Raw genomic sequence first — 23,940 nt, forward strand, 5'->3', positions numbered from 1 at the left:
GCCGGGGAGAGAACCCAGGAGTCCTGGCTCCCAGCCCCCCTGCTCTAACCACTAGCCCCCACTCCCTTCCCTGAGCCAGGGAGAGAACCCAGGAGTCCTGACACCCTGGCCTCCCAGTCCAGAGTCATGATTGTATTCCAAACTCTTGGGGGGAGGGACTAGGTTAGAGCCAGGACTCCTGGGTTCTCTCCCCAGCTCTGGGAGGGGAGTGGGAGCTGGTGGGTCAGAGCCGGGGGGGCCTTGGCGTCTCCACCCCTGCCTGACAGCCCTGCTGCTACTGCCAGCTGGGAGCGGTGGCTTGGCCCCCTGCCCAGCTGTGGGGACGGGGTGGGACCGAGAGGCGTCCGCCGAATACTGCCATCTCGGGTGTGTTGGCCCCGGGCCGGGGTGACGGGGCCCCCTGGCATCACGGGGGAGGGAGGCAGCTCCAGGGGCTACACGCTCCCCCAACCCAGCCCGCGGTGGGGACAATCTTGTGCCAACTCCCTCCCCGCTCCCCAGGGGTATCGTGGTGAGACAGAAGCACCCAGGGTCCCCCCACCCCCTTTGAGAAGGGAAAGTCCCTGAGATCGGATAAAGACCCGTCGCGTGACGTCTGATTGCCCGTCACCCGCCGGCCTCTCCCACCCCGCGGCGCACACGATTGCCCGTTGCGTCGCACTATTCACACGATGGCCCGTCGCGTCGCACTGTTTGCACGACAGCCCATCGCGTCGCACTGTTTGCACAACAGCGGAGGGGGCACGGCTCCCCTGGGCACGTGGCGAGAAAGCTACGGTAGGACCGCACCAGCCCCTGCCCCGTCACGAAGCTGGCGGGTCTCCCAGCGCCCCCAAGTCCTGGCTCGACACGGGCTTGGCGCACGAGGGCCAGCGCAGGAGGGCGCCAGCTGTCCGGGGAGCGGGGCGCCCACATGAAGTCGAGACGGGGAGGGGAGGGCCCAGCAATTGGGACTTTGCATTCGGGCAGCAGGCGGCATCCAAGTCGTGACACTGCAGTAACCTCCCATCCCAACGTAGTGCAGCCAGATAACCCCCCCGCCCCACCTGCAATGCAGGGGAAGGAACATGCTCTGGGAGGGGAGTGGGGTCCAGTGGTTAGAGCGCTGGTTGCGGGGGCTGGGAGCCAGGACTCCTGGGTTCTCTCCCCAGCTCTGGAACCAGAACCCATTTCCATCACTGAACACTCCTAGCTCCCATCTCACCCCCATCAGAGCCGGGGACAGAACCCAGGAGTCCTGGCTCCCAGCCCCCTCTGCTCTAACCACCTGCCCCCACTCCCCTCCCAGAGCCAGGGAGAGAACCCAGCAGTCCTGGCTCCCAGCCCGCCCTGCTCTAGCCACTAGACCCCACTCCCCTCCCAGAGCCGGGGAGAGAACCCAGGCGTCCTGGCTCCTGGTCCCGCTGCTCTACCCCACCAGACCCCACTCCCCTCCCAGAGCCGGGGAGAGAACCCAGGAGTCCTGGCTCCTGGTCCCCCGGACTCTAACCACTCTGTTATTTACATCAATATCTATCCACCGATCTGGCAGTGTTGTTTTAACACAACACACACACACAGTATCAATATGGTTGTATTTATAAGCAGCGGTTGTGTGTGTTATGTACAATATACGAACAGGGGAAAATCGGAAATAATTGCTTTGCTAATTACATAATTAGCAGAAGGAAATAATTCTATTCCCAGCCCGGGGAGGGGAGGGGAGTCTAGTGGTGAGAGCAAGGGGGGACTGGGAGCCCGGATGCCTGGGTTCTCTCCCTGGCTCCGGGAGGGGAGTGGGGTCTAGTGGTTGGAGCAGGAGGGCTAGAAGCCAGGACTCCTGGGTTCTCTCCCCAGCTCTGGGAGGGGAGTGGGGTCTAGTGGTTGGAGCAGGGGGGCTGGAAGCCAGGACTCCTGGGTTCTCTAGATGTTTCCCATTCGTACAGGACACGACATGAGGGAACCAGCCCCAAAACTGACGCATTCGTTACAGAAGAGATTCTGGGGGCCGCCCAGGTAGCTCAGGACTTGAAATGTATCAGTAAGGGGGTTTACTCTACCACATCACCTACAGGCCGGGACTGAGATCAGGGCCCCGTCGTGCCGGGCACTGCCCAGACCCCAACCGAGATCAGGACCCCGTCGTGCCGGGCACTGCCCAGACCCCAACCGAGACCAGGGCCCCGTCGTGCCGGGCACTGCCCAGACCCCGACCGAGATCAGGGCCCCGTCGTGCCGGGCACTGCCCAGACCCCAACCGAGACCTGGGCCCCGTCGTGCCGGGCACTGCCCAGGCCCCAACCAAGACCAGGGCCCCGTCGTGCCGGGCACTGCCCAGACCCCGACCGAGACCAGGGCCCCATCGGGCCGGGCGCCGCCCAGACCCTGACTGAGGTCAGGGCCCCGTCGTGCCGGTCGTCCTGACAGACCCCTCCCCTATCATCTGGCCCCCTCCCCAGCCACTCAGCCCCACGCCGCTGGCCCCCAAGGTGCGACCCGCTTCGCCAAGCAGAACCAGGCCCCCGAAACTGCAGCCACGCTGGACGTGAGATCCCCCCGGGCACCCCCCCAGCCTCTGGCGGAAAGGGGGCACCCCCCACACGCACCACTCCTGGACACAGGCAGAGCCCCGGATGCAGCGCCCCCTGCGGGGAGAGGCCGGGAGCTCCTGTCACAGCCCTGCCCCCTACCCCACTCCCCACGGCGCCCCCGGCTGCATGCTACAAATGCACCAACCTCACCGCCAAGGTCGGGGGCGGGGGACCCAGTCTTAAGCCCTGCCCGATCCAGAGCGAGAGGGGCCCCATCCGGACGCCCGCCCGGGAACGACCAGAGATGAGCTGGGCTGGTCGGGCGACCAACCCAGCCAGCATCCGGTCGGGGGGGGGGGGGGGAATCCATGGGCCAAAAGGGGCCAGGATCGGATGTGTGTGGGGGGATAAAACAGCACCTGGAGTGGGGGGGCCGGGGGAGGCGAGAGGACACGGAAAGCGGGGAGCGAGCACTGACCTGACGGTTCGGGAGTTGTCGCCGTCGGACCTGCGGAAGAGAGGGAGAGAGAGACCAGGATGAGCGACAGGCGGCCCCCCCAGACCCAAACGCCCCTTGATCCAGCCCCCTCCCCGCCAGACCCCTGCCCCACTGCTGCTGGGCACCAACGGGACAAGGGAATCATTAAAGTCGCTGGGTCTATTCTTTGCAGCTGGAACCCAGGCGTCCTGGATGGGGGGCGGAGGTGAAAGCCAGGGAGTGAGGGGAACCGCAGCTGAATCCCGACCCGCAGCCCCCAGCTACACCAGCCCTGGCCTCCCCCAGCTCCGCCAGTGCCCCTCACTCCCGACCCGCAGCCCCTGCTAGCCCAGGCCCGGCCCCCCCAGCTCTGCCGGTGCCCCTCACTCCCGACCTGCAGCCCCCACTAGCCCGGCCCTGGGCTCCCCCAGCTCTGCCGGTGCCCCACACTCCCGACCCGCAGCCCCTGCTAGCCCAGCCCTGCCCCACCCCAGCTCTGCCGGTGCCCCTCACCCCAGACTCTGTTTCGGGGGGGAGGACGGGAAGGGAGTGGGCATCAAGCGCACGTCACACAACACTGGGGACTCAGTGGTTTAGGGACAGGCCCCTGCCCCATTCCCCACCCCCCTGAGCCAGCCAGTCCCTGCCCTGGGGCCGATGGGAGCCGGTGCCCCCCAGAGGGGACAGGCCCCTGTCCCATTCCCCGCCCCCCTGAGCCAGCCAGTCCCTGCCCTGGGGCCGGGTGGGAGCCGGCGCCCCCCAGAGGGGCCAGGCCCCTGCCCCATTCCCCGCCCCCCTGAGCCAGCGCCCCCCTAGAGGGGACAGGCCCTGTGTTCCCCCCCACCCCCCGACACACGCGCACACAGTCTGCGTCCGGGGTCTGGCAGACACTCAGGGCTTTTCAATGCCAGAGAGGCCTTCAGGCAGAACCAAGCAGAGACACCAATTCATATGAGAGTAACATGGGAGGGGGGAGAGACTAGGCAAAATTAAACTGCTCATTAACTAATGAGAGAAAAGTACGGACCCAGAGAGGATACAGTGGGGAAGATTCATAGTACCCAGGAGTCCTGGCTCCCAGCCCCCCCTACTTTAACCACTAGACCCCACTCCCCTCCCAGAGCCGGGGAGAGAACCCAGGAGTCCTGGCTCCCAGTTCCCCCTGCTCTAACCACTAGCCCCCCTCCGCTCCCCGGGCCAGGGAGAGAACCCAGGAGTCCGGGCTCCCAGCCCCCCTGCTCTAACCACTAGCCCCCACTCCCCTCCCAGAGCCGGGGAGAGAACCCAGGCGTCCGGGCTCCCAACCCCCCCAGCTCTAACCACCAGCCCCCACTCCGCTCCCAGAGCCGGGGAGAGAACCCAGGCGTCCTGGCTCCCAGCCCCCCTGCTCTAACCACTAGCCCCCACTCGCCTCCCAGAGCCGGGGAGAGAACCCAGGCGTCCGGGCTCCCAGCCCCCCAGCTCTAACCACCAGCCCCCACTCGCCTCCCAGAGCCGGGGATAGAACCCAGGAGTCCTGGCTCCCAGCCCCCCTGCTCTAACCACTAGGCCCCACTCCGCTCCCAGAGCCGGGGAGAGAACCCAGGAGTCCAGTCGAGCGGCAGGGGTGAGGGGATGTGCAAGACACACAGACGGGGATCTGGGCACAGGCCCTGGCATAAACTCGCCCGTGCGGAGCCGGAGGTGGGATCTGAGAGCGGCTGATTTGCAGCTGAGGGGGGACGGACGCCCGGACAGGCCTGGCAGAGCAGAGATGCCCCCAACCTGGGACCTTTCGCCCTAGCGGGCACCGGCCCCAATCCGACCCCAGCGCGGGGACTGGCTGGCTCGGGGGAGCGGGAACGGGGAACAGGGCCCGGGGCAGGGGCTGGCTGGCTCGGGGGAGCAGGGAACAGGGAACGGGGCCCGGGGCAGGGGCTGGCTGGCTCGGGGGAGCGGGAACGGGGAACAGGGCCCGGGGCAGGGGCTGGCTGGCTCGGGGGAGCAGGGAACAGGGCCCGGGGCAGGGGCTGACTGGCTCGGGGGAGCAGGGATCAGGGAACAGGGCCCGGGGCAGGGGCTGGCTGGCTCGGGGGAGCAGGGATCAGGGAACGGGGCCCGGGGCAGGGGCTGGCTGGCTCGGGGGAGCAGGGAACAGGGCCCGGGGCAGGTGCTGACTGGCTCGGGGGAGCAGGGATCAGGGAACGGGGCCCGGGGCAGGGGCTGGCTGGCTCGGGGGAGCAGGAAACGGGGAACAGGGCCCGGGGCAGGGGCTGGCTGGCTCGGGGGAGCAGGGAACGGGGAACAGGGCCCGGGGCAGGGGCTGGCTGGCTCGGGGAAGCGGGAACGGGGAACAGGGCCCGGGGCAGGGGCTGGCTGGCTCGGGGGAGCAGGGAACAGGGAACAGGGCCCGGGGCAGGGGCTGGCTGGCTCGGGGGAGCAGGGATCAGGGAACAGGGCCCGGGGCAGGGGCTGGCTGGCTCGGGGGAGCAGGGAACAGGGAACAGGGCCCGGGGCAGGGGCTGGCTGGCTCGGGGGAGCAGGGAACAGGGCCCGGGGCAGGGGCTGGCTGGCTCGGGGGAACGGGGAACAGGGCCCGGGGCAGGGGCTGGCTGGCTCGGGGGAGCAGGGAACAGGGAACGGGGCAGGGGCTGGCTGGCTCGGGGGAGCAGGGAACAGGGAACGGGGCAGGGGCTGGCTTGGGGGAGCAGGAAACGGGGAACAGAGCCCGGGGCAGGGGCTGGCTGTCTCGGGGGATCAGGGAACAGGGAACGGGGCAGGGGCTGGCTGGCTCGGGGGAGCAGGGATCAGGGAACAGGGCCCGGGGCAGGGGCTGGCTGGCTCGGGGGAGCAGGGAACAGGGCCTGGGGCAGGGGCTGGCTGGATCGGGGGAGCAGGGAACGGGGCCCGGGGCAGGGGCTGGCTGGCTTGTAGGCGGGGGAATGGGATGAGCTGGCTCCGGACCAGCAGTTCTGGCCTCTTGCCCCAGCGCACGCAGCCCAGTGGGTCTCTTTCCCGGGAACAGGTGGCGCGGCGGCAGGGGCCGGGGGTCAGGCGTCATCGGTCCACAGTTCCCACCGCCCGCCCCATCTGCTGCCGCTTCCCGTCCTCCGGCAGGGTGGGGGGACCAGCTGGCCCCTTGAGCCTGAGATCTGAACCTCAAACCCATCGCCCCCTACCGGGGACAGGCCCCAGCCCCGTTCCCTGCCCTGGGGCCGGATGGGGGCTGGACCCCCCCACCCCATTCCCTGCCCCCCTCAGCCAGCCAGTCCCTGCCCTGGGGCCGGATGGGGGCTGGACCCTCCCCACCCCATTCCCTGCCCCCCTGAGCCAGCCAGTCCCTGCCCTGGGGCCAGATGGGAGCAGGGCTGTGATTCTGCAGCACCCAGCAGTCCACACCCTATATCTCAGTCTCCGCCCCTGCCCCCACTGCCTCCTCCAGATCCGGCCCTGTGGGGTCAGGATGTTTTACAGACCTCCTCCGTGCTGGGAGATTAGCGGCTGCCATGTGGGATGGTAGGATAGCAACAGACTCCTGGGGATGGCTCTCTCCGCGCTGAGATGCAGCCACCTCTGGGGTGGGGAAGCTGGGGAACAGCCACACATAACGTCGCACGGGGACGGCTCGCCCACCACCTCTGGGGTAGGGCATCTGGGAAACAGCTCCACAGTGGTTTGGGACAGAAAGTGAAGAAGAAACCTCCCTCCCCGCCATGAAAATGCAGGGGAGGAGGCAGGGATCTCCTGAGTGTGGCTTGGCCCGGACGCCTGGGGTCACCCCGGACGCCTGGGGAAAGGCAGAGGAAGTGAAGAAGCCCAGACAGGACAGGTGTGACGAACTGGGCCTGTTCTCACTGGGGTCTGTGAATGCTGACAGGGGAGTGTGCTGGGATAGTCTGCATTGGAGGATGGGATCGGCCCGGGGGCGCATTCCTGGGAGTGTAACAGGAGAACCCAGGAAGGGGTTGAAGGCCAGGTGACTCCTTAGCCCGGGAAACTGAACAAAGGCTGTGGGAGGGGTCGCTGAAGGCAGTGTGCTGGAAGCAGGCTGGAGAGATGGCTGGGAGGCAGAGATGGCTCTGACCTCCCAAGGGGGGCTGGGCTGGGATGCCCGGGGACCCCAAGATGGACCTAACTGAGGGGGTCCCTGTTGTCAGTGCCTGCAAGACCTGTCTTGGACTGTATTCCTGTCATCCAAATAAACCTTCTGCTTTACTGGCTGGCTGAGAGTCATGGTGAATCGCAGGGAGCCAGGGGTGCAGGGCCCTGAGTTCCCCAATACTCCGTGACAACTGGTGGCAGCGGTGGGATCTACTGCACCCCGTGGACGGCGCTTCCTGCAGTAAGTGACTGGGGAGCAGTAAAACGAAGGGGGATTGACGGGGACCAGGCATGCTGAAGAGTGAGAGAGAGACGGTTATTACCCCTGGGAGTGTGTGACCAGCGAGGAGGACTTTTGCAGTAACAGGGTCCCCCGGGGGGATCGCAGCGAGTGGTCCCAGGGGCGGAGGAGTCTGCAGCTCGACCCTGGCTGAGAGGCGGTGACCTCGAGAAGGGCTGGCACACTAGGGGGCCCCCTGGGAACTGTGGGGAGCTGTGAGCACACAGGCCGGTGAGTGGCCAGCAGGAAGATGTATGCCAAGCGGCTTAAGAGCGACCTGGTGGAGCTGTGCAAGCAGAGGCGGCTGCGCGTTGGGAGGCTCACCAAAGAACAGCTCATTGCCCAGCTGGAGGCGGAAGATCGCGCGAATGAACTGATCCCTGTGTCTCAGGGAAGCAGCCTGGCAAATGCAGCGCAGGCACCAGTGTCTGTCCCAGCTGGGAGTGGTCAGCCGGCTGCTGAGGGCTTCCCGAGACCCCTCCTTCCTATGCCTAGGGGAAGGGTGGGGAGGAGCCCAGCAAATACCGAAGGCGCCGTGACCCCCCCGGCCAGCAGGGGGTCCCCCCGGCGAAGCCCGCCGGCCAGCAGAGGATCCTCCCGGCGACGTTCGGCATCCGGGGAGCGGAATTGGCTGGAATGGGAGAAAGAGCTAAAACTGAGAGAGCTGGAGGATCGTGAACGACAGAGACAGCATGAACGGGAGGAGAATGAGAGACAGCATCAGCGTGAACGGGAGGAGAAAGAGAGACAGCGTCAGCATGAACTGGAACTGGCGAGATTGAAGGGCAGCAAACCCCCGGCTGCGGTGAGTGAGGGGGGACCCAGGACTGCACGGGGCTTTGATAAGTGCATCATGGCCCCATACAAGGAGGGGGAGGACATGGATGACTTCCTGGAGGCCTTTGAGACGGCCTGCGAGCTGCACCGGGTGGACCCCGCGGACCGACTCCGGGTCCTTACCCCCTTACTGGACCCCAAATCCGTGGCATTGTACCGCCAACTGGGAGAGGCAGAGAAAGGGGACTACGAACTATTCAAAAAGGCCCTGCTACGAGAGTTTGGGCTGACTCCTGAGATGTACCGGGAAAGGTTCCGGAGTCAAGATAAAACCCCTGAGATCTCCTATTTGCAACTAGCCGTCCGCATGGAAAGATACGCCAGCAAGTGGGCTGGTGGGGCCCAGACGAAGGAGGACCTGATTAAACTGCTGGTACTGGAGCAACTGTATGGGCGGTGCCCATCCGACCTGAGGCTGTGGTTGGTGGACAGAAAGCCAGAGAACCCGCGACACGCCGGGCAGCTGGCTGATGAGTTTGTAAAGAGCCGGTCAGGGGGTGGCAGGGAGGAGCCCCAAAGGAACAGGCCCGCCGCGATGCAGAGAGAGAGTCACCCGGGGACCTCCCAAAGGGGGAATATGGGGAATCCCCTCCCACGGGGAAGGCCCAGCATCAGGGACAACCGACCGGCTCGAGGGGACCCACGGGACCTGAGCTGCTATTACTGCGGCCGAAGAGGCCACGTTCGGGCCCAGTGCCCCAAGCTCAAGGACAGACTGAGCAGACCGAACCCGCACCGGGTTAACTTGGTAGAGGCCCAGACGGACGAGGGGCAGGCTTCCCACGCAAGAGGGGCTGGCAGCTTATCAACTGCTCAAGAGAGAGAAGGGCCCCTGGCCAGCTTCTCTGGAGGGCCAGATGCTCCGGATTCAAAGTTCTCCGTTTACAGGGTTGGCGCGGGGCTGTCCCTGCGGAGCGAGTGCCTTGTTCCCCTGGAGGTGGATGGGAAGAAAGTTTATGGTTACTGGGACACGGGCGCAGAGGTGACACTGGCCCGGCCCGAGGTGGTGGCCCCAGATCGGGTGGTGCCCAACACCTTCCTGACCCTGACCGGGGTGGGCGGGACCCCATTCAAGGTTCCCGTAGCGAGGGTACACCTGAAATGGGGGGCCAAGGAGGGCCCCAAGGACGTGGGAGTGCACCACCATTTGCCCACTGAGGTGTTGATGGGGGGGGTGCCTTGCCTGAGGCGCAGGACCCTAACCTGGTGGGGAGGGAACGCCCAGGGACGCGGCTCAGGGAGGCTGCAGCTTCGGACCCAGCGGGCGAGAAAGAGCAGGTGGCCATCCCCGTCCCAGCTGCTGAGTTCCAGGCCGAGTTACAGAGAGATCCCTCCTTGCGGAAGATAAGGGACCTGGCCGACCTCAATGCGGTACAGCCCATGGGACGAGGTGGCCGGAAAAGGTTCCTATGGGAGAAGGGGTTCCTGTACCGAGAATGGGCTCCCGCAGGGAAAATGGAGTCAGGGGGGAGCAGGAGGCAGCTGGTGGTACCCCAGAAGTATCGCCGCCAGCTGCTGTGCCGGGCCCATGACATTCCCCTCGCAGGGCACCAGGGAACCTGGCGGACCCAGCAGAGGCTGCTACGGAGCTTTTACTGGCCTGGGGTCTTTGTTACTGTCCGACAGTACTGCGGATCCTGTGACCTCTGTCAGAGGGGGAGGAAGGCCTGGGACAAGGGGAAAACAGCTTTAGGACCCTTGCCCAGCATAGAGGAGCCTTTCCGGAGGGTGGCCAAGGTAAAAAGGGCGGCTCTGAACCAAGAGAGCCCAAAGCACAGACCTCCAGACTGGAGCGCTGGGAGAAGACCACAGCCCAGTTGGAGCCCCAGAGGTATGGGGGTGGGAAAAGGGCACAGGCCGCATAAACCTTCCCACATGCGAACTGCGAGTGCCATCAAGCACCCCAACCTAAGGGGGGGCGTGAAACTGGAGGGGCCTGGTGTAATTCTCACCAAGGAATGGGAGGGATGCGGGGGCATCCATGGGAACGGGGGTAGGTTCGAACTTCCCCGGGTCACTGGCTAAAGTGACCCTGCTCAGTTCGGTCTCGAAGGGGGGAGAGATGTGACGAACTGGGCCTGTTCTCACTGGGGTCTGTGAATGCTGACAGGGGAGTGTGCTGGGATAGTCTGCATTGGAGGATGGGATCGGCCCGGGGGCGCATTCCTGGGAGTGTAACAGGAGAACCCAGGAAGGGGTTGAAGGCCAGGTGACTCCTTAGCCCGGGAAACTGAACAAAGGCTGTGGGAGGGGTCGCTGAAGGCAGTGTGCTGGAAGCAGGCTGGAGAGATGGCTGGGAGGCAGAGATGGCTCTGACCTCCCAAGGGGGGCTGGGCTGGGATGCCCGGGGACCCCAAGATGGACCTAACTGAGGGGGTCCCTGTTGTCAGTGCCTGCAAGACCTGTCTTGGACTGTATTCCTGTCATCCAAATAAACCTTCTGCTTTACTGGCTGGCTGAGAGTCATGGTGAATCGCAGGGAGCCAGGGGTGCAGGGCCCTGAGTTCCCCAATACTCCGTGACAACAGGCTGGACTGGGAATGAGAAGGTGACATCAAGTCGGCAACAGCCAAGGGCAGCGTCACCCCTGGGCCGGATTCTGATCACCGCTCCCCCAGGGCCAGGCTGGACGCAGCCTGACCACAAGGTTGCAAATGATCTCATCTGAAATAGTCCTTGGCTGGGAGCCAGGATGCCTGGGTTGTCTCCTGAGGGGAGTGGGGGCTAGTGGGTTACAGCACGGGGGGGTGGGAGCCAGGATGCCTGGGTTCTCTCCCTGGCTCTGGGAGGGGAGTGGGGGCTAGTGGGTTACAGCACGGGGCGGTGGGAGCCAGGACTCCTGGGTTCTCTCCCCGGCTCTGGGAGGGGAGTGGGGGCTAGTGGTTAGAGCAGGGGGCTGGGCTGGGAGCCAGGACGCCTGGGTTCTCTCCCCAGCTCTGGGAGGGGGGGAGCTCAGGCCCCTGCATTCCCCCGCCCGCCCCCTCAGCGCTCGCACTCCGGGTTCTGATGAACACCTCGGTGCAGAGTGGGCGGTAAAAGCAAGACAGATTTGTGCTGCTTTAAGTCACTTGCAGCAGCATCCAAACCACGTTGCTAATTTCTGAGCTGCGGGAGGAGGCGGTGCTGGGAAGAGAAGAGAACACGCGGCTGGAGCCATCAATTCCCACCTCGCACGCCCCACACGGCTCTGCCCGGCGCAGCCCAGCCGGCAGGGCTCGGGGAGGGTCCCCAAAGCCTGCAGAGCTTCCTAAAGGCCCGCCCCCAAAATCCCCCCGGGGCCTCCAAGCTCACCAGATCGTCCCCAAAGTTCACGAAGCACATCCAATCCCTGCAAGCGACGTTAGAGCCTCACGCAAGCTTGCCAGGATCCCCAGATCTCCCATGAGATCACCAGATCCATCCCCAGACCACCAGATCCCCTGTGAGATCACCAGATCCATCCCCAGGCCATCAGATCCCCCGTAAGATCACCAAAACCATTTCAAGCTTGCCAAATCCTCCCTACAATCACCAGATCCCCATAAGATCCCCAGATCCATCCCAAGGTCACTGAATCCTCCCTGAGATCGCCAGATCCGAGATTGCCCCCAGCTCACACTGTGCCCAACCTAGGAGGAGATTGCCTACAACTCAGAAGTGGTGGGGGGGGGTTGGATTTTATCGGGGCGATGTCTAGTGACAAACGGAAGCACGGACAGGCCCCCCGACCGGAGATGGCTGACAGGGCAGGGGAAAGGATCCGGGCCTTGGAAGAGCCGACGCGGGGCTGGGATCCCTTCAGAAACCAAACTGCAGCTGGAATCAGATTCCTTCCTAATTGGACACTAAAGCAATGGAACCCATGAGTCCTGGCTCCCAGCCCCCCCTCTACTCTCACCACTAGACCCCACTCCCCTCCCAGAGCCACGGAGAGAACCCAGGAGTTCAGGAGAACCCACGCAAGGCCCTGCTATCCCCCAGCTGCCCATGACCCAAGCCCCCTGCTCTTATGTGTGACACTTTGCTCCCCACTCCCAGGGGAAGGGGGGGTATCTGGACATCCCCCCCCCCACCAAGTGCACCAACCAATCCAGGCTCCATTACCCCATCATCCAGCCTTGTTCCACCCCATTAGCCATGTACTCATGGGGGGGGGGGAGCAGGGAGAAGGGACCAGGGGTACCAGGACAAAGCAAATCTGCAGATGGAGACCCTCCCACACATGCATCGGGGTTAGGTTCTAGACCCTCCTGCTGCCAAGAGTCCAGAGCATGTTCTAGCTCCCTCCTGCTAGCAGTATCAGGAGCAGGTTCTAGATCCCCTGATTGCCAGGGTGTCTCTAGAACCCTCTGGGGCTTGAAGTCCCTGGTGCGAGGTCTCTATCCCCCCTCCATGTTGCCAGGAGTGTTGTGGCTGGCTCTAGAACCCACCTGCAGATGGCCATGACAGGATGAGGATCTAGAACCACTGGGAGTGGCAAAAGTAGCTCTAGAACCCCAGCTGCTAGGTGCCAGAGTCTGTGCTCTAGAAGGCCCATGCTGCTCTAGAGTCCTCATGGTACTAGGTAGGTTGGGACCGTGATCTAGAAACCAATTACTAGTCTTCATGAATGTAGACATGCTCTGGGTGTCTCTAGAACATCCATATAAGGGGACCAGGCTCTAGAACCTCAACTTCCATGACCCCCTGCTCCTTGATGCATTGGGGTGTCACCTCTATAACTTCCTGCTACCAGACCCCCCCCATCTAGACAGGTCAGAGGAGCAGGTTCTAGAGCCCCGTCTGCTAGAAGTGCTGAGAGGAGACTCTAGAACTGTTGCTTCCAGATGCACTGCGGGATGCCCAGAACACCCCTGCTTCCAGACGTGTCAGGGATCAGGCCTGAGAACCCCCCGCTGCCAGGAGCACACCTGGGGCAGGTTCTATGATCCACTGCTTCTAGGCGTGTCTGGGGTGTGATCTAGAACATCATACTTTCAGAGGCCCTGGAAAGAAGGCTCTAGAATCCACTGTTCCTTGTTGCATCTGGATCCTGGCTCTGGAACCCCTTCTTCTAGATTTCAGGAGACCAGGCTCCAGAATCCCTTGCCTTTAGACATGGAGAACCCCTTGCTTCTAGACACATCAGGGGAAGCTCTAGAGCCCCGGCTGCTGCAAGGCTCAGGGAAGACCCTAGAAAGCCTGGATGGGGAGTGGGACAGGTTCCAGGGAGATAGAGAGGGAGAGGTGAGATCTATTGGAAAGGGGAGGGGTCTATTCTGGATCAGGGTGGATAGAAGAAAGGGAACCAGGCCATAGGCAGAGGGCTCTAGAGCGGGCGTCAGAGCAGAGATCCAGAGAAGAGAGGGATCCAGAGCAGGACACTCCAGACTCCTAGAGCACAGGAGACTGATCCGAAGCAGATCTCCCGAGTGATCTAGAGCAGGGTGGCTCCAGGACCTAGCGCGGGGGGAGAGAGATGTAGGGCGGGATCCAGAGCAGGGAGGGGATGGATCTAGAGCAGAAACCAGAGAAAAGAGGGCCAAGGATGCAGAGCAAAGCAGAGATCCAGGCATGGGGACCCCCTGGGATCTAGACCAGGGGCAGGTTCTAGAGCAGGGGCACAACTCCTTACTTTCTCTGCAGGGTGGTGGCGGGGCTGGTGCTGGCACTGGTGCTGTGGCCCCCGCCGGCTCCGGGACTGGAACTCCGCGACACGCCCCGGCTCAGCGGGCCCCGCTCCCTCTCCCGGGGCGGGCGGGGGTACTCCCGCTCCTTGTCTCGGTTCTGGTGGGGGCCGCTCCGCTCCCGGAGGGAGCCACCATCTCGGTGCAGCTGGCATTGGTCTCGGTAGTGGCCGTCCCGGTTCTGGTAGGGCCCCTCGCGGTTCCCGGGGTGCGGCTCTCGCTCCTTGTCCCGGTTCTGGTACGGCCCGTCCCCGCGCTTCGGGTACTGGCCCTCCCGGTTCTGGTACTGCCCGTCCCGCTCCCCGCGGTTCTGGTACTGCCCTTCCCAGTTCTGGTACTGCCCTTCCCGGTTCTGGAACTGGCCCTCCCGCTCCGTCCGGTTCTGGAACTGGCCCTCCCGCTCCGTCCGGTTCTGGAACTGCCCGTCCCGCTCCGTCCGGTTCTGGAACTGCCCGTCCCGCTGTGTCCGGTTCTCGTACTCCCGGCCCGGGTGCTGGTGGCACGGCCCCTCCCGCTCCCGCTCCCGGCTGGGCTGCTCCCGGTTCTCCTCGCGCAGGTCCCGGTTCTCCTGGCTCAGTTGCTCCAGCTGCCCCTCCAGCTCCTCGATCCGGCGCCGCTGGGTCTCCAGCAGCTTCTGCTGGCTCTCGATGATGTTGTTGAGCTCGAGCAGGTACTCCACGGCCCGGCTCGGGCTGTCGGCCCCGGGCGCCCCCGGTCCCCCCTCCATGGAGAGGGACGCCCGCAGGAGGCTGCGCCCGGAGCCGTGCGCCCTGCGCCCCGCAATGATGGAGAGGGACTGGGGCGGGGGGGGCCTCGACCCGCCCCGCTCTGCCTCTCCCCCCGGGCCGGCTGGCGAGCCCCCAGGGGGCTGCAGGGTCCCGGCCGCCGCCGGAGCCTTGCGGGGAGCCCCGGGGGGAGGGGCCTTTTGCGGGGGGGGGGGCCGCCCCGGCTGCTGACTCCGCCGAGCGACGGCAACCGGAGCGCCCGCCCGCCGCAGCGCACAACCCACTGCGCACTGCCGGCGCGGCGCGCCGCCCTGCGAGCCCCGGCGAGCCCGAGCCCGAGCCCGAGCCCCGCCGGGGGGGGGGAGCCCCGAGCCGGGCGAGCCTGGTGGTGGGGGGCTGAGGCGAGCCCGGGGGCGAGCCTCGGGGGCTGTCCCTCAGCCCTGCCGGGGGGGCAAGCCTGGGGGGTGCTCTGAGACATGCCTGGGAGAGGGGGGAGACTGAGCCGAGAGTGGGGGGGGGCAGGAGGGGAGCCCCCAGTTGAGATGGGGGGGACAAGGGCAAGCCCTGAGCTGTAGGGGGGTGTGGAGCTGGGGATTCCCAGGGGGGCAGGCCAGGGCTGATCCAAACAGAGAGCCCCACAGCCCGGGGAGAGGGGTCTGGGCCCACAGCTGGGGGTCAGGAGGCTGCCCTGGGGGTGGAGCCCCAGCCTGTGGGGTGTCCCCTGCTCCTGGGGTGAGTCGTCGGCCCAGCCCTGCAGGCCTCATGGATTGGGGCCAGCCGGCCAGAGCGGGGACACAACTGGGGTAGGAACATGGGGCTGGGCCTGGGGGGCTGAGTCGGGATCAAATCTGTCACCCTGGGGTACCCGGCTTCTCCCTGCTTAGATAACGGGTGAATTCCACTGCCATAGTGTGCATGGGTCGGTGGGGGGCAGTACTGGAAGGCAGGATGGAGAGGGGAAACTGAGGCATTGGGCCCAAAAACACAAGGCAGGGTGGAGTCCTGGCTCCCAGCCCCCGCCCCCGCCCGCTCTAAACCCCCGGCCCCCACTCCCTTCCCATAGCCAGAAGAGAACCCAGGAGTCCTGGCTCCCACTCCCCTCCCAGAGCCAGGAGAGAACCCAGGAGTCCTGGCTCCCAGCCCCCTGCTTTAACCACCAGCCCCCACTCCCTTCCCATAGTCAGGAGAGAACCCAGGAGTCCTGGCTCCCACTCCCCTCCCAGAGACGGGGAGAGAACCCAGGAGTCCTGACCCTCCTTCCAGATGTCAGGTATCCCAGGCCTGGGCCCGGGCATGGCTTAGAGGGGTCAGAGGTGAAGACCAGGCAGGAGGGAAAAGCAGCCAGGCCTGGGGGGAACCTAGCTCCACCCCCCTCAAGGGACTGATTGATTAATCTGGGCTAATGAATGAATCCGTCTCCTACTTCCAATGCACATACCACAGCAGCGAGTCCCTGCACCACCACTGGGGAACAGCCATACACGCCGGGCAGAGAGGGCTCACCCGGTGCTGAGATGCAGCCACCTCTGGGGTAGGGAACAGCCGCACGTAACACCCCACAGGGAGGGCTCGCCCAGTGCGGAGATGCAGCCACTGCTGGTTGCCAGGGGAGAGCACTCCCTCCCCCTGGTACTGCGGCATTCTGTCCTTATCTTAGGGGGGCCCTGTTGCCCCCCAAGTAGGGGTGGGAGCCAGGACTCCGGGGTTCTCTCCCCCAAAATCTCCTCCTGCCAGCCCACTTCCAGAACTCATCTGCCAAAAATGCCCCAAGCCCTCCCACTACCCCCTACCCCCTCAGGACCCTTCACCCCACCCAAACTGTGTCGCTCCCTGCCCCCCCTTCCCAACATACTGAGCCAGCGGCCTGGGTTTGTGTGTTGGGGGGAGGGCGGGCAGCGACATTCAGCCCCCCCCCCCCCCCCATGCATCAGGGCCTGGTACCCTATAATCACCACCAGCCATGTGCATGGGGGGGGGGGGGGAAGCTGAGTCAGGCAGGCAGGGGGGTGTGGCTGTTTGTGGGGGGGAATGACACCAGGACTAACCTCCCAACCCCCCCCAAAAAAATATACCCAGACTCATCCCATGCATAGTCCAGGGGAAACTGAGGCACAAATACAGGAGGTGAACGTGCCCCTATGGATTTTATGGCAAAATGAGGTGTCCTGGCTCCCAGCCCCCCGGTCTAACCCACCAGCCCCCACTCCCCTCCCAGAGCTGGGAGAGAACCCAGGAGTCCTGGCTCCCAGACCCCCCTGCTCTAACCACCAGCCCCCACTCCCCTCCCAGAGCTGGGGAGAGAACCCAGGAGTCCTGGCTCCCAGCCCCCCCTGCTCTAACCTACCAGCCCCCACTCCCCTCCCCAGCCGGGGAGAGAACCCAGGAGTCCTGGCTCCCAGCCCCTCACACACAGTATCAGGGTGGGAATGGCTGATGGGAAAAGTAAGTTCAAAGGTTATACCCTCCCCTCCCCGCCCCCCAGCCAATAGTTTATGCAGGCACCCAGGGGCCCTGTTACCACAGAAACAAAATGCGAATAACTTTACTGCTAATTAGGGATTTAACCCTTAAACACTGCAGTTAACTGCAGAGGGACGGCTCGCCTGGTGCAGCCAGCTCTGGGGTGGGGCAGCCGGGGAAGAGACCGACATACCACCACGCGAGGGGCTCCTGTCTGGGGGAACGTATCTTTGGGGACACCCCGATTGCCCCATATGCTCCTACCCCTCGCAGCTCGGGATGACGATAATGGACTCCAATCCACTCTCATGTTTCAGGGCGCCAGGCGGGTGCCTGGAGGGGTCAGGCAGGTTATTTGGGTCCCTCCGCCCCCAGGCTGCCCTAGCACCAGGACAGAGGACGGGGGGCTCTGAGCCGCTCTGGGGTGCTGGTAGGGGAAGTCACATGAGCAGGGAGCTGGCAGCACCTGGCCGGTCTCACCTGAGTTCCTGCCACCTCACGGATCTAGGCCAGGGTTGGCACTTTCTGGTACCCCTGTCCCATGCCCGGTTCACAGCTCCGTGCCCTGAGGGCTGTGATGGCGGAAATCAGACCCACAGGCCCAGCCTGCCCCACATCTCCCAGACCAGGCCCCCAGTACCCCTCCCCATCTGATCAGCACCCCCATTTTGCCCACCTCCCATCACAGCCCCCTCACTCCAGGGCACATGCCCCCCTGGCAGGGGGATATCCCACACAGAGCAGGTCTGATCCCCGCCAGCAGGGGGCGCACGCCCACACCACCCCAGCCCCCAAAGATTGACCCACTAGCCATCCAGGGAAGGGAAATCTGGTTTATTTTGTTGCAAAAAGACACATTTGACACACACACACACACACACACACACACACACACACACACACACACAGAGAGACACGACTCGAAAAGCAGCAGCCCGGTGACCCCCCCACACCCCTTCCCGCCCCCCAACTGCCCCCTAATTCCAGCCCTACCAGGCTGATCCCCCAGGGGCTGGTTTTAAAAAGCAAGTTAAATAGCATGATTCTAAAAATAGCATCGGAGGGGGGTGGGGGGAATTGAGGCCCCCCCCGGGATAAAACCGCTCCCCCCAGTGATGTGGAGTCAGGTGGCCCCCACCCTAGAGACGGGGGGTTAATAGCAGTCCAGGGGGGGCAGGGGCATTGGCAGAGGCAATGAAATGGTTAAAAATAAATGGGGGGGGGTTAACCCATCACATCCCCCCCCCCCCCCCCGTGGCAGCGTCCAGCCGGCTTATTGCTCGTTGGGGTTCGGGTTGGCGTCGGGGTACTTGGTGAGGTCAAAGGTCAGCACTTTGCTGATCACGCAGTCCCCTTGCTGTGGAGAGAGGGGGAAAAGGGGGGGTCAAAGATGGATCAAAAAAGGGGGTCACTTACCCGCACCCCCCCACCCCAGGCAGGGCCGGTGGTCCGTGCCGCCCCCCCCAAATGCCCTGCCCATCCCCCCGCACCTCTGCCCCCTGGATCCAGGCAGAGACAGGCCCCCCGTGCCCCACCCCCGGGGGCTGGATGGATTGGCCAGCGCCCCGGACCCCAGCAGAGAAGTGGGGGACAGCCCCCCCGTACCTCAGGGTAGACCCCAATCAGGCTCTCGGCCTTGGTGTAGAATTCCTCCTTCAGCGAGATGACAATGGCTTGGAAGTTGCAGGTGGACTGCTCTTTGATGTAGTTGGCCACCTGTGAGGGGGATCGGGGGGGGGTCAATGGGGGTCCCCTAAAACCCCCAGCCCACTCCCTCCCCTCAGACCCAGCTCCAGATCTTCCCCCCAAGCCCTCTAATCTACCGGGGGTCAACAGGGCACCCCCTTCATGACCGCCTCCCCCAAATCTTTCTCCCTAGAGTCCCCAGCCCCGAACTCTCCTGCCCCATCACACCCAAATCCCCCGCGTCCCCCCAAACCACTTCCCTTTCCTCTACCCCAACCCCCAGCTGTCGCACTCCCCCCCAGCTTCCCTCCCATCACATGGCCCATGGAGGCCCCTTGCTATTGGCCCCCCATCAGCCCCACACACCTTCCCAATATTGGTGTTGTCCAGCGCAGCGTCGATTTCGTCCAGCACGAAGAAGGGGGCAGGTTTGTAGCTGGGGAGGGACCGGAGATGAGGGGGTGATGGGGAGTTCGCCAATGACCCTGCCCCACAGCCCCCTGCTCTCAACCACCGGACCCCACTCCCCTCCCAGAGCCAAGGAGAGAACCCAGGAGTCCTGGCTCGCAGCCCCCACTGCTCTAACCACCAGCCCCCACTCCCCTCCCAGAGCTGGGAAGAGAACTCAGGAGTCCTGGCTCCTAGGCCCCCCCCACCCCGCTCTACCCCACTGGGCCCCAGCGTCCCCTACCTGTGTATAGCAAACAGAAGGGCCAAGGCTGCTACAGTTTTCTCCCCTCCGGACAGGTTGTCCATGGGCCGGAACCGCTTGCCAGGGGCCACGCAGTTGTAATTAATTCCATCCAGGTACGGCTCTTCGGGGTTCTCCGGGCCCAGGAACGCCTACAGAGGGGGATGGGAGGGGCAGTAAGGGGTGGGGCCCGAATGAGGCAGAGCCTCCAGCCCCACATCCCAATTTTCAGATTACAATAATACTAAAGTTTCTAGTCCTCGTGATTGGGGAGAAAAGCTCAGAAAGGCGACGGTGCCTGAGTCTGCTGAGAGCCTGAGCCGATCGCTCGCAGAGGTGTGAACTGCCACATGCATCTCAATGGGGGTTAACTCCCAACCCAGCATGGCTGGGGGGGAGGGGGGGGGGTCGCCAGCTACCTTCTCAGAGGACAGATGCTGCCTTTCTGGGAAGAAGGTGGGGTCAGGGCGGAGTCACAGGGGGTCCCAGATGGGGCAGGGAAGGCGAGGGCGGGGGGGCAGAGAGGGCGCGGAGCTCACTTGGGCGCTGCTGTTCCGCGACAGAGCCTTGTAGATCTCGTCGATGTTTGTGGCCACGGACTCGAAGCAGGCGTTGAACCGGTCAAATCGCTCCTTCTTGATCTGCTCAAACGCCTGCTTGGCCTTCTTGGCGCGCTTCCGGGCCGCCTCAAACTCTGCGGGGTGGGGGTGGAGAATGGGAACCCAGGAGTCCTGGCTCCCAGCCCCCCCCCCCGCTCTACCCACCAGCCCCCACTCCCCTCCCGGAGCTAGGGAGAGAACCCAGGAGTCCTGGCTCCTAGCCCCCCTGCTCTACCCACCAGCCCCCACTCCCCTCCCAGAGCTGGGCAGAGAACCCAGGAGTCCTGGCTCCCAGCCCCCCTGCTCTACCCACCAGCCCCCACTCCCCCCCCCAGAGCCGTGGAGAGAACCCAGGAGTCCTGGCTCCCAGCCCCCCCGCTCTACCCACCAGCCCCCACTCCCCCACCCCAGAGCTGTGGAGAGAACCCAGGAGTCCTGGCTCCCTGCCCCGGGATGGGACCCAGGCGTCCGGTACCATCGGAGGTCTCCTGGAACTTGTCCCGGACGCTCTCCAGCTTCTCCATGGCCTTCATGTTGGGGGCGGCGATGCGCTGCAGGACGCTCTGCTGTTCATTCAGCTTCTGCTGCAGCTGGTTCATCTCCTGCTTGATCTCGTCCTCCGCCTGGGCGTCCTGGGGGGCGGGGCAGAAAGGGGGGGGTGGAGCCAGCCACTCTCATGCCCCACCCACCTCCCTCCACGGGCCCATTCGGCCCCATAGCTCACCTCCCCCCCAATCCATCTCACAGGCCTCAGAGGAAGGTGCAACTGACACTGGGGGTGGGGGAGGAGCATTTCTTTCAGGCTCCACCTCCACCAGTTAGGGAGGCGGGGCTTATGCCTTGGAGGGCGGAGACTTGAGACCCCTCATCCGTTTTACAACCAACCGATCGTCGTCATGGAGACCCCCATTTGCCAAGGAACCCTCCCAACCCCTGCCCAGTGGCGAGGAGTCCCGCAAGGGAATCTGGGCAAGGTTGCTGCAGCGGGATCTCCAGTGGCGGGGAGTCCCACAGGCCCTGCCCATGGAAATCCCGCCCCCAAGCCCTGTGCGCCGGAGAGTCCCGCAGGCCCCGCCCACCTTGAGGTCCTCGGACAGGTCACTGTAGTCGATCTCGATCAGGGCCTCCCGGGCGTACATGTTGGAGGTGCGCTGGGAGCTGCTGACGGGCTCCTCGCCGTGCGCCCCGCCCTGGGGGGGGACGCGGGGGGGGGGGGGGGGGGGAGGTGAGCAAAGGAGGGACCGGGAATCACAGAGCCCTCCCCCTCTACAGCCCCTCCCCCATCCCATAGTGCCACTCATCCTTTGAAGCCCCCCTCCACTCTCCCCCACCTCCCGATTCCTCCAGCCCCCATCTGTACCCCCACAATCCCCCCGCAGCACCACGCCCCCCCGCCTCCCCCACTCCTCCAGCCCCCAACTGTACCCCCACAATCCCCCCGCAGCACCATGCCCCCCCACCTCCCCCACTCCTCCAGCCCCCTCTGTACCCCCACAATCCCCCCACAGCACCACGCGCCCCCGCCTCCCTCACTCCACCAGCCCCCATCTGTACCCCCACAATCCCCCCGCAGCACCACGCCCCCCCCGCCTCCCTCACTCCTCCAGCCCCCAACTGTACCCCCACAATCCCCCCGCAGCACCATGCCCCCCACCTCCCCCACTCCTCCAGCCCCATCTGTACCCCCACAATCCCCCCACAGCACCACGCGCCCCCACCTCCCTCACTCCACCAGCCCCCATCTGTACCCCCACAATCCCCCCGCACCACCACGCCCCCCGCCTCCCCCACTCCTCCAGCCCCCAACTGTACCCCCACAATCCCCCCGCAGCACCATGCCCCCCGCCTCCCCCACTCCTCCAGCCCCCTCTGTACCCCCACAATCCCCCCACAGCACCATGCCCCCCGCCTCCCCCAGCCCCCATCTGTACCCCCACAATCCCCCCACAGCACCATGACCCCCGCCTCCCCCACTCCTCCAGCCCCCATCTGTACCCCCACAATCCCCCTGCACCACGCCCCCCGCCTCCCCACTCCTCCAGCCCCCAACTGTACCCCCACAATCCCCCCGCAGCACCATGCCCCCCCACCTCCCCCACTCCTCCAGCCCCCTCTGTACCCCCACAATCCCCCTGCACCACGCCCCCCGCCTCCACCACTCCTCCAGCCCCCATCTGTACCCCCCAACCCCCTCCCCAGCGTCACGCCCCCCCCCCCCAGCGTCACGGCCAGCCCCCCCATCCCCACCTCCTCCTGGCTGATGTCGTCCATGCTGCCCTTGGCGAGGGGCAGTTTGATGTCCTGCATCTTGCAGGCCTGTAGCAGGTTGTGGCGGTCGCTGCGCTTCTGCTCCAGCTTCGTCTCGATGGCCGTCACCTCCTTCTGCAGGTGGGTCATTTCCCTGCGGGGCGGGGGGGGCGGTCCGGGGTCACTGCCTGGCCCCGCCTCCAATGGATATCTGTCATGTGCTGGCCCTGCCCCCTTCCACGCCCCCCTGGACCCAGATCACTGACTGGACCCACCTCCAATGGGCATCTACCATACACAGCTCACTCCCTGGCCCTGCCTCCAATGGTGAGCTATCAGTGCAGTGGCCCCACCCCCACATGGAAACGGTCTCCCTGGCCCCACCCCCTGGCTGTCACTCACTTGTTGGCCCCGCCCAGCTTCTTGCGGATCTCCTCCATCTCGTGGTTCTTGTCGTTGACCTCGGATTTCTTGGCCAGGTGCTGGTTCTTCAGGTCCTGCAGCTGGGCCATGGTCTCATCGATGATCTTCATGTGACGCTGCTCCTCCTGCACGGGGGGGAGCGGGGGAGTGAGCCCCGCCCACCAGGGCCAGAGCCCCGCCCACAATGCTCCTGGGGGAACGAGCCCCACCCACCACTGCCCATATGGCTCCTCTTGGACCGGGGGAGGAGGAGAAAAAAGCCCCCCCTCCCCCACCACACCCCAGCACTGCTCTTCCGGGGTAGCTGGAGAGGGAGCCCACCCTCCAACGCTGCACCCCCTCACCCCTCCCTCCCCCAGCGCCCAGATCCCGCCCCCCCAACCCCTGGTACCTTCTTGAGTTTTTCGATCTCGGCCTCGTCCTTCTTGACCGTCTGCTCCCACATGTGCACCTTCTCCTGGTCCTCCTTCAGCTGGTTCTTCTCGAAATCCAACTGGATCCCCAGCCGCGTCTTCTGGTTCTCAAACTCCAGCCTGGGGAGCGGGGGGGAGTCAGGGTGCAGGGTTCTCCCCTCCCCCTGTCCCCTCTAGGGGGCGCTGGCTCCCATCCAGCTCGGGTGGGGACTGGCTGGCTCAGGGCGGTGGGGAATGGGACTCGGGGCCTGTCCCCTCTAGGGGGCGCTGGCTCATCCAGCCCCAGGGTAGGGGCCGGCTGACTCTTGGGGTCAGGGAATGGGGCCTGGTGGCCTTTCCCCTCTAGGGGGCGCTGGCTCCCATCCAGGCTGGTACCTTTTCTTGGCAATCTCGTTCTGCCGCTTCACTTTCTCCTCCTCGAACTCCCGGATGTTCCTCACCCCGATCTCCCGGCAGAACTCCTCGAACACCTCGTCCTCCACCTGCCGGTGGGGAGGTGCTGCTGTTAGACCCTGGCTGGGGGGTGCTATTTCCCTGCCCCATCTGACAGCCCCAATTCCGGGTCCCGGGCACCACCCAGCCTCGAGCTCCCCCACCCCTGCCGCACCCCCAAGCAGCTGATCTCCCCTCCCTTTGGACAGGAAGGGGCAGGCAGGAGCGGAGAGGTGGAGCTGGGAGCATAGCCACAGACTACAATCCCCAGGATGCACCATGGGAAGGTGACACATGGACTACACTCCCCACAATGCACTGCAGCAGAAGAGGGCCAGGGACCAATGCTATTTGGACTACACCCCCCACAATGCACTGCAGCAGAGCAATGCCACATGGACACCCCCCCCCAAATGCATCGCAGCGGATTATCC

The 23,940-nt window shown here is 64.8% G+C and overlaps 3 protein-coding genes across 3 annotated transcripts in view; 1 reads left to right on the plus strand and 2 right to left on the minus strand.

The window, feature by feature from the left end:
• Window positions 1–803: 803 nt before the first annotated feature.
• On the minus strand, window positions 804–14,649 carry LOC103306759 (IQ motif and Sec7 domain ArfGEF 2). Its single transcript, XM_065571001.1, has 3 exons — window positions 13,779–14,649; window positions 2,885–3,018; window positions 804–889 (listed from the first exon to the last, which is right to left on the minus strand). The coding sequence occupies exons 1-3, from the start codon at window positions 14,555–14,557 to the stop codon at window positions 804–806; spliced, it is 999 nt and encodes a 332-aa protein (XP_065427073.1). The 5' UTR covers window positions 14,558–14,649.
• A 3,184-nt stretch (window positions 14,650–17,833) lies between these two features.
• Window positions 17,834–23,940, minus strand: part of SMC1A (structural maintenance of chromosomes 1A) — a 41,416-nt gene continuing 35,309 nt past the window's right edge. The window contains exons 15-25 of the mRNA XM_005282347.5: window positions 23,450–23,556; window positions 23,053–23,194; window positions 22,641–22,786; window positions 22,239–22,392; window positions 21,071–21,181; window positions 20,467–20,623; window positions 19,932–20,086; window positions 19,393–19,544; window positions 19,068–19,137; window positions 18,621–18,731; window positions 17,834–18,372 (exon numbers count right to left, since the gene is read on the minus strand). Coding sequence (XP_005282404.1) covers window positions 18,289–18,372; window positions 18,621–18,731; window positions 19,068–19,137; window positions 19,393–19,544; window positions 19,932–20,086; window positions 20,467–20,623; window positions 21,071–21,181; window positions 22,239–22,392; window positions 22,641–22,786; window positions 23,053–23,194; window positions 23,450–23,556 — 1,389 coding nt within the window. The 3' untranslated portion in view covers window positions 17,834–18,288. The remainder of the gene's footprint in view (window positions 18,373–18,620; window positions 18,732–19,067; window positions 19,138–19,392; window positions 19,545–19,931; window positions 20,087–20,466; window positions 20,624–21,070; window positions 21,182–22,238; window positions 22,393–22,640; window positions 22,787–23,052; window positions 23,195–23,449; window positions 23,557–23,940) is intronic.
• The window catches only part of LOC135976398 (G-patch domain and KOW motifs-containing protein-like), a 7,771-nt gene continuing 7,616 nt past the window's right edge, over window positions 23,786–23,940 (plus strand). The window contains 1 exon segment of the mRNA XM_065571810.1: window positions 23,786–23,793. Coding sequence (XP_065427882.1) covers window positions 23,786–23,793 — 8 coding nt within the window.

Source organism: Chrysemys picta, chromosome 17 (genome assembly GCF_011386835.1).
Source record: "Chrysemys picta bellii isolate R12L10 chromosome 17, ASM1138683v2, whole genome shotgun sequence".
Taxonomy (NCBI): Eukaryota; Metazoa; Chordata; order Testudines; family Emydidae; genus Chrysemys; species Chrysemys picta.

What these genes read in the sequence shown, in the direction of transcription:
- LOC103306759 (XM_065571001.1), bottom strand. Translation starts at nt 14,557, where the DNA reads ATGGAGGGGGGACCGGGGGCGCCCGGGGCCGACAGCCCGAGCCGGGCC. An exon ending in GCCACCACCCTGCAGAGAAA is followed by an intron (nt 3,019 to 13,778) that starts GTAAGGAGTTGT and finishes TCTCTTCCGCAG; the next exon opens with GTCCGACGGCGACAACTCCC. An exon ending in TCCGATCCTGGCCCCTTTTG is followed by an intron (nt 890 to 2,884) that starts GCCCATGGATTC and finishes CTCCCCGGACAG; the next exon opens with CTGGCGCCCTCCTGCGCTGG.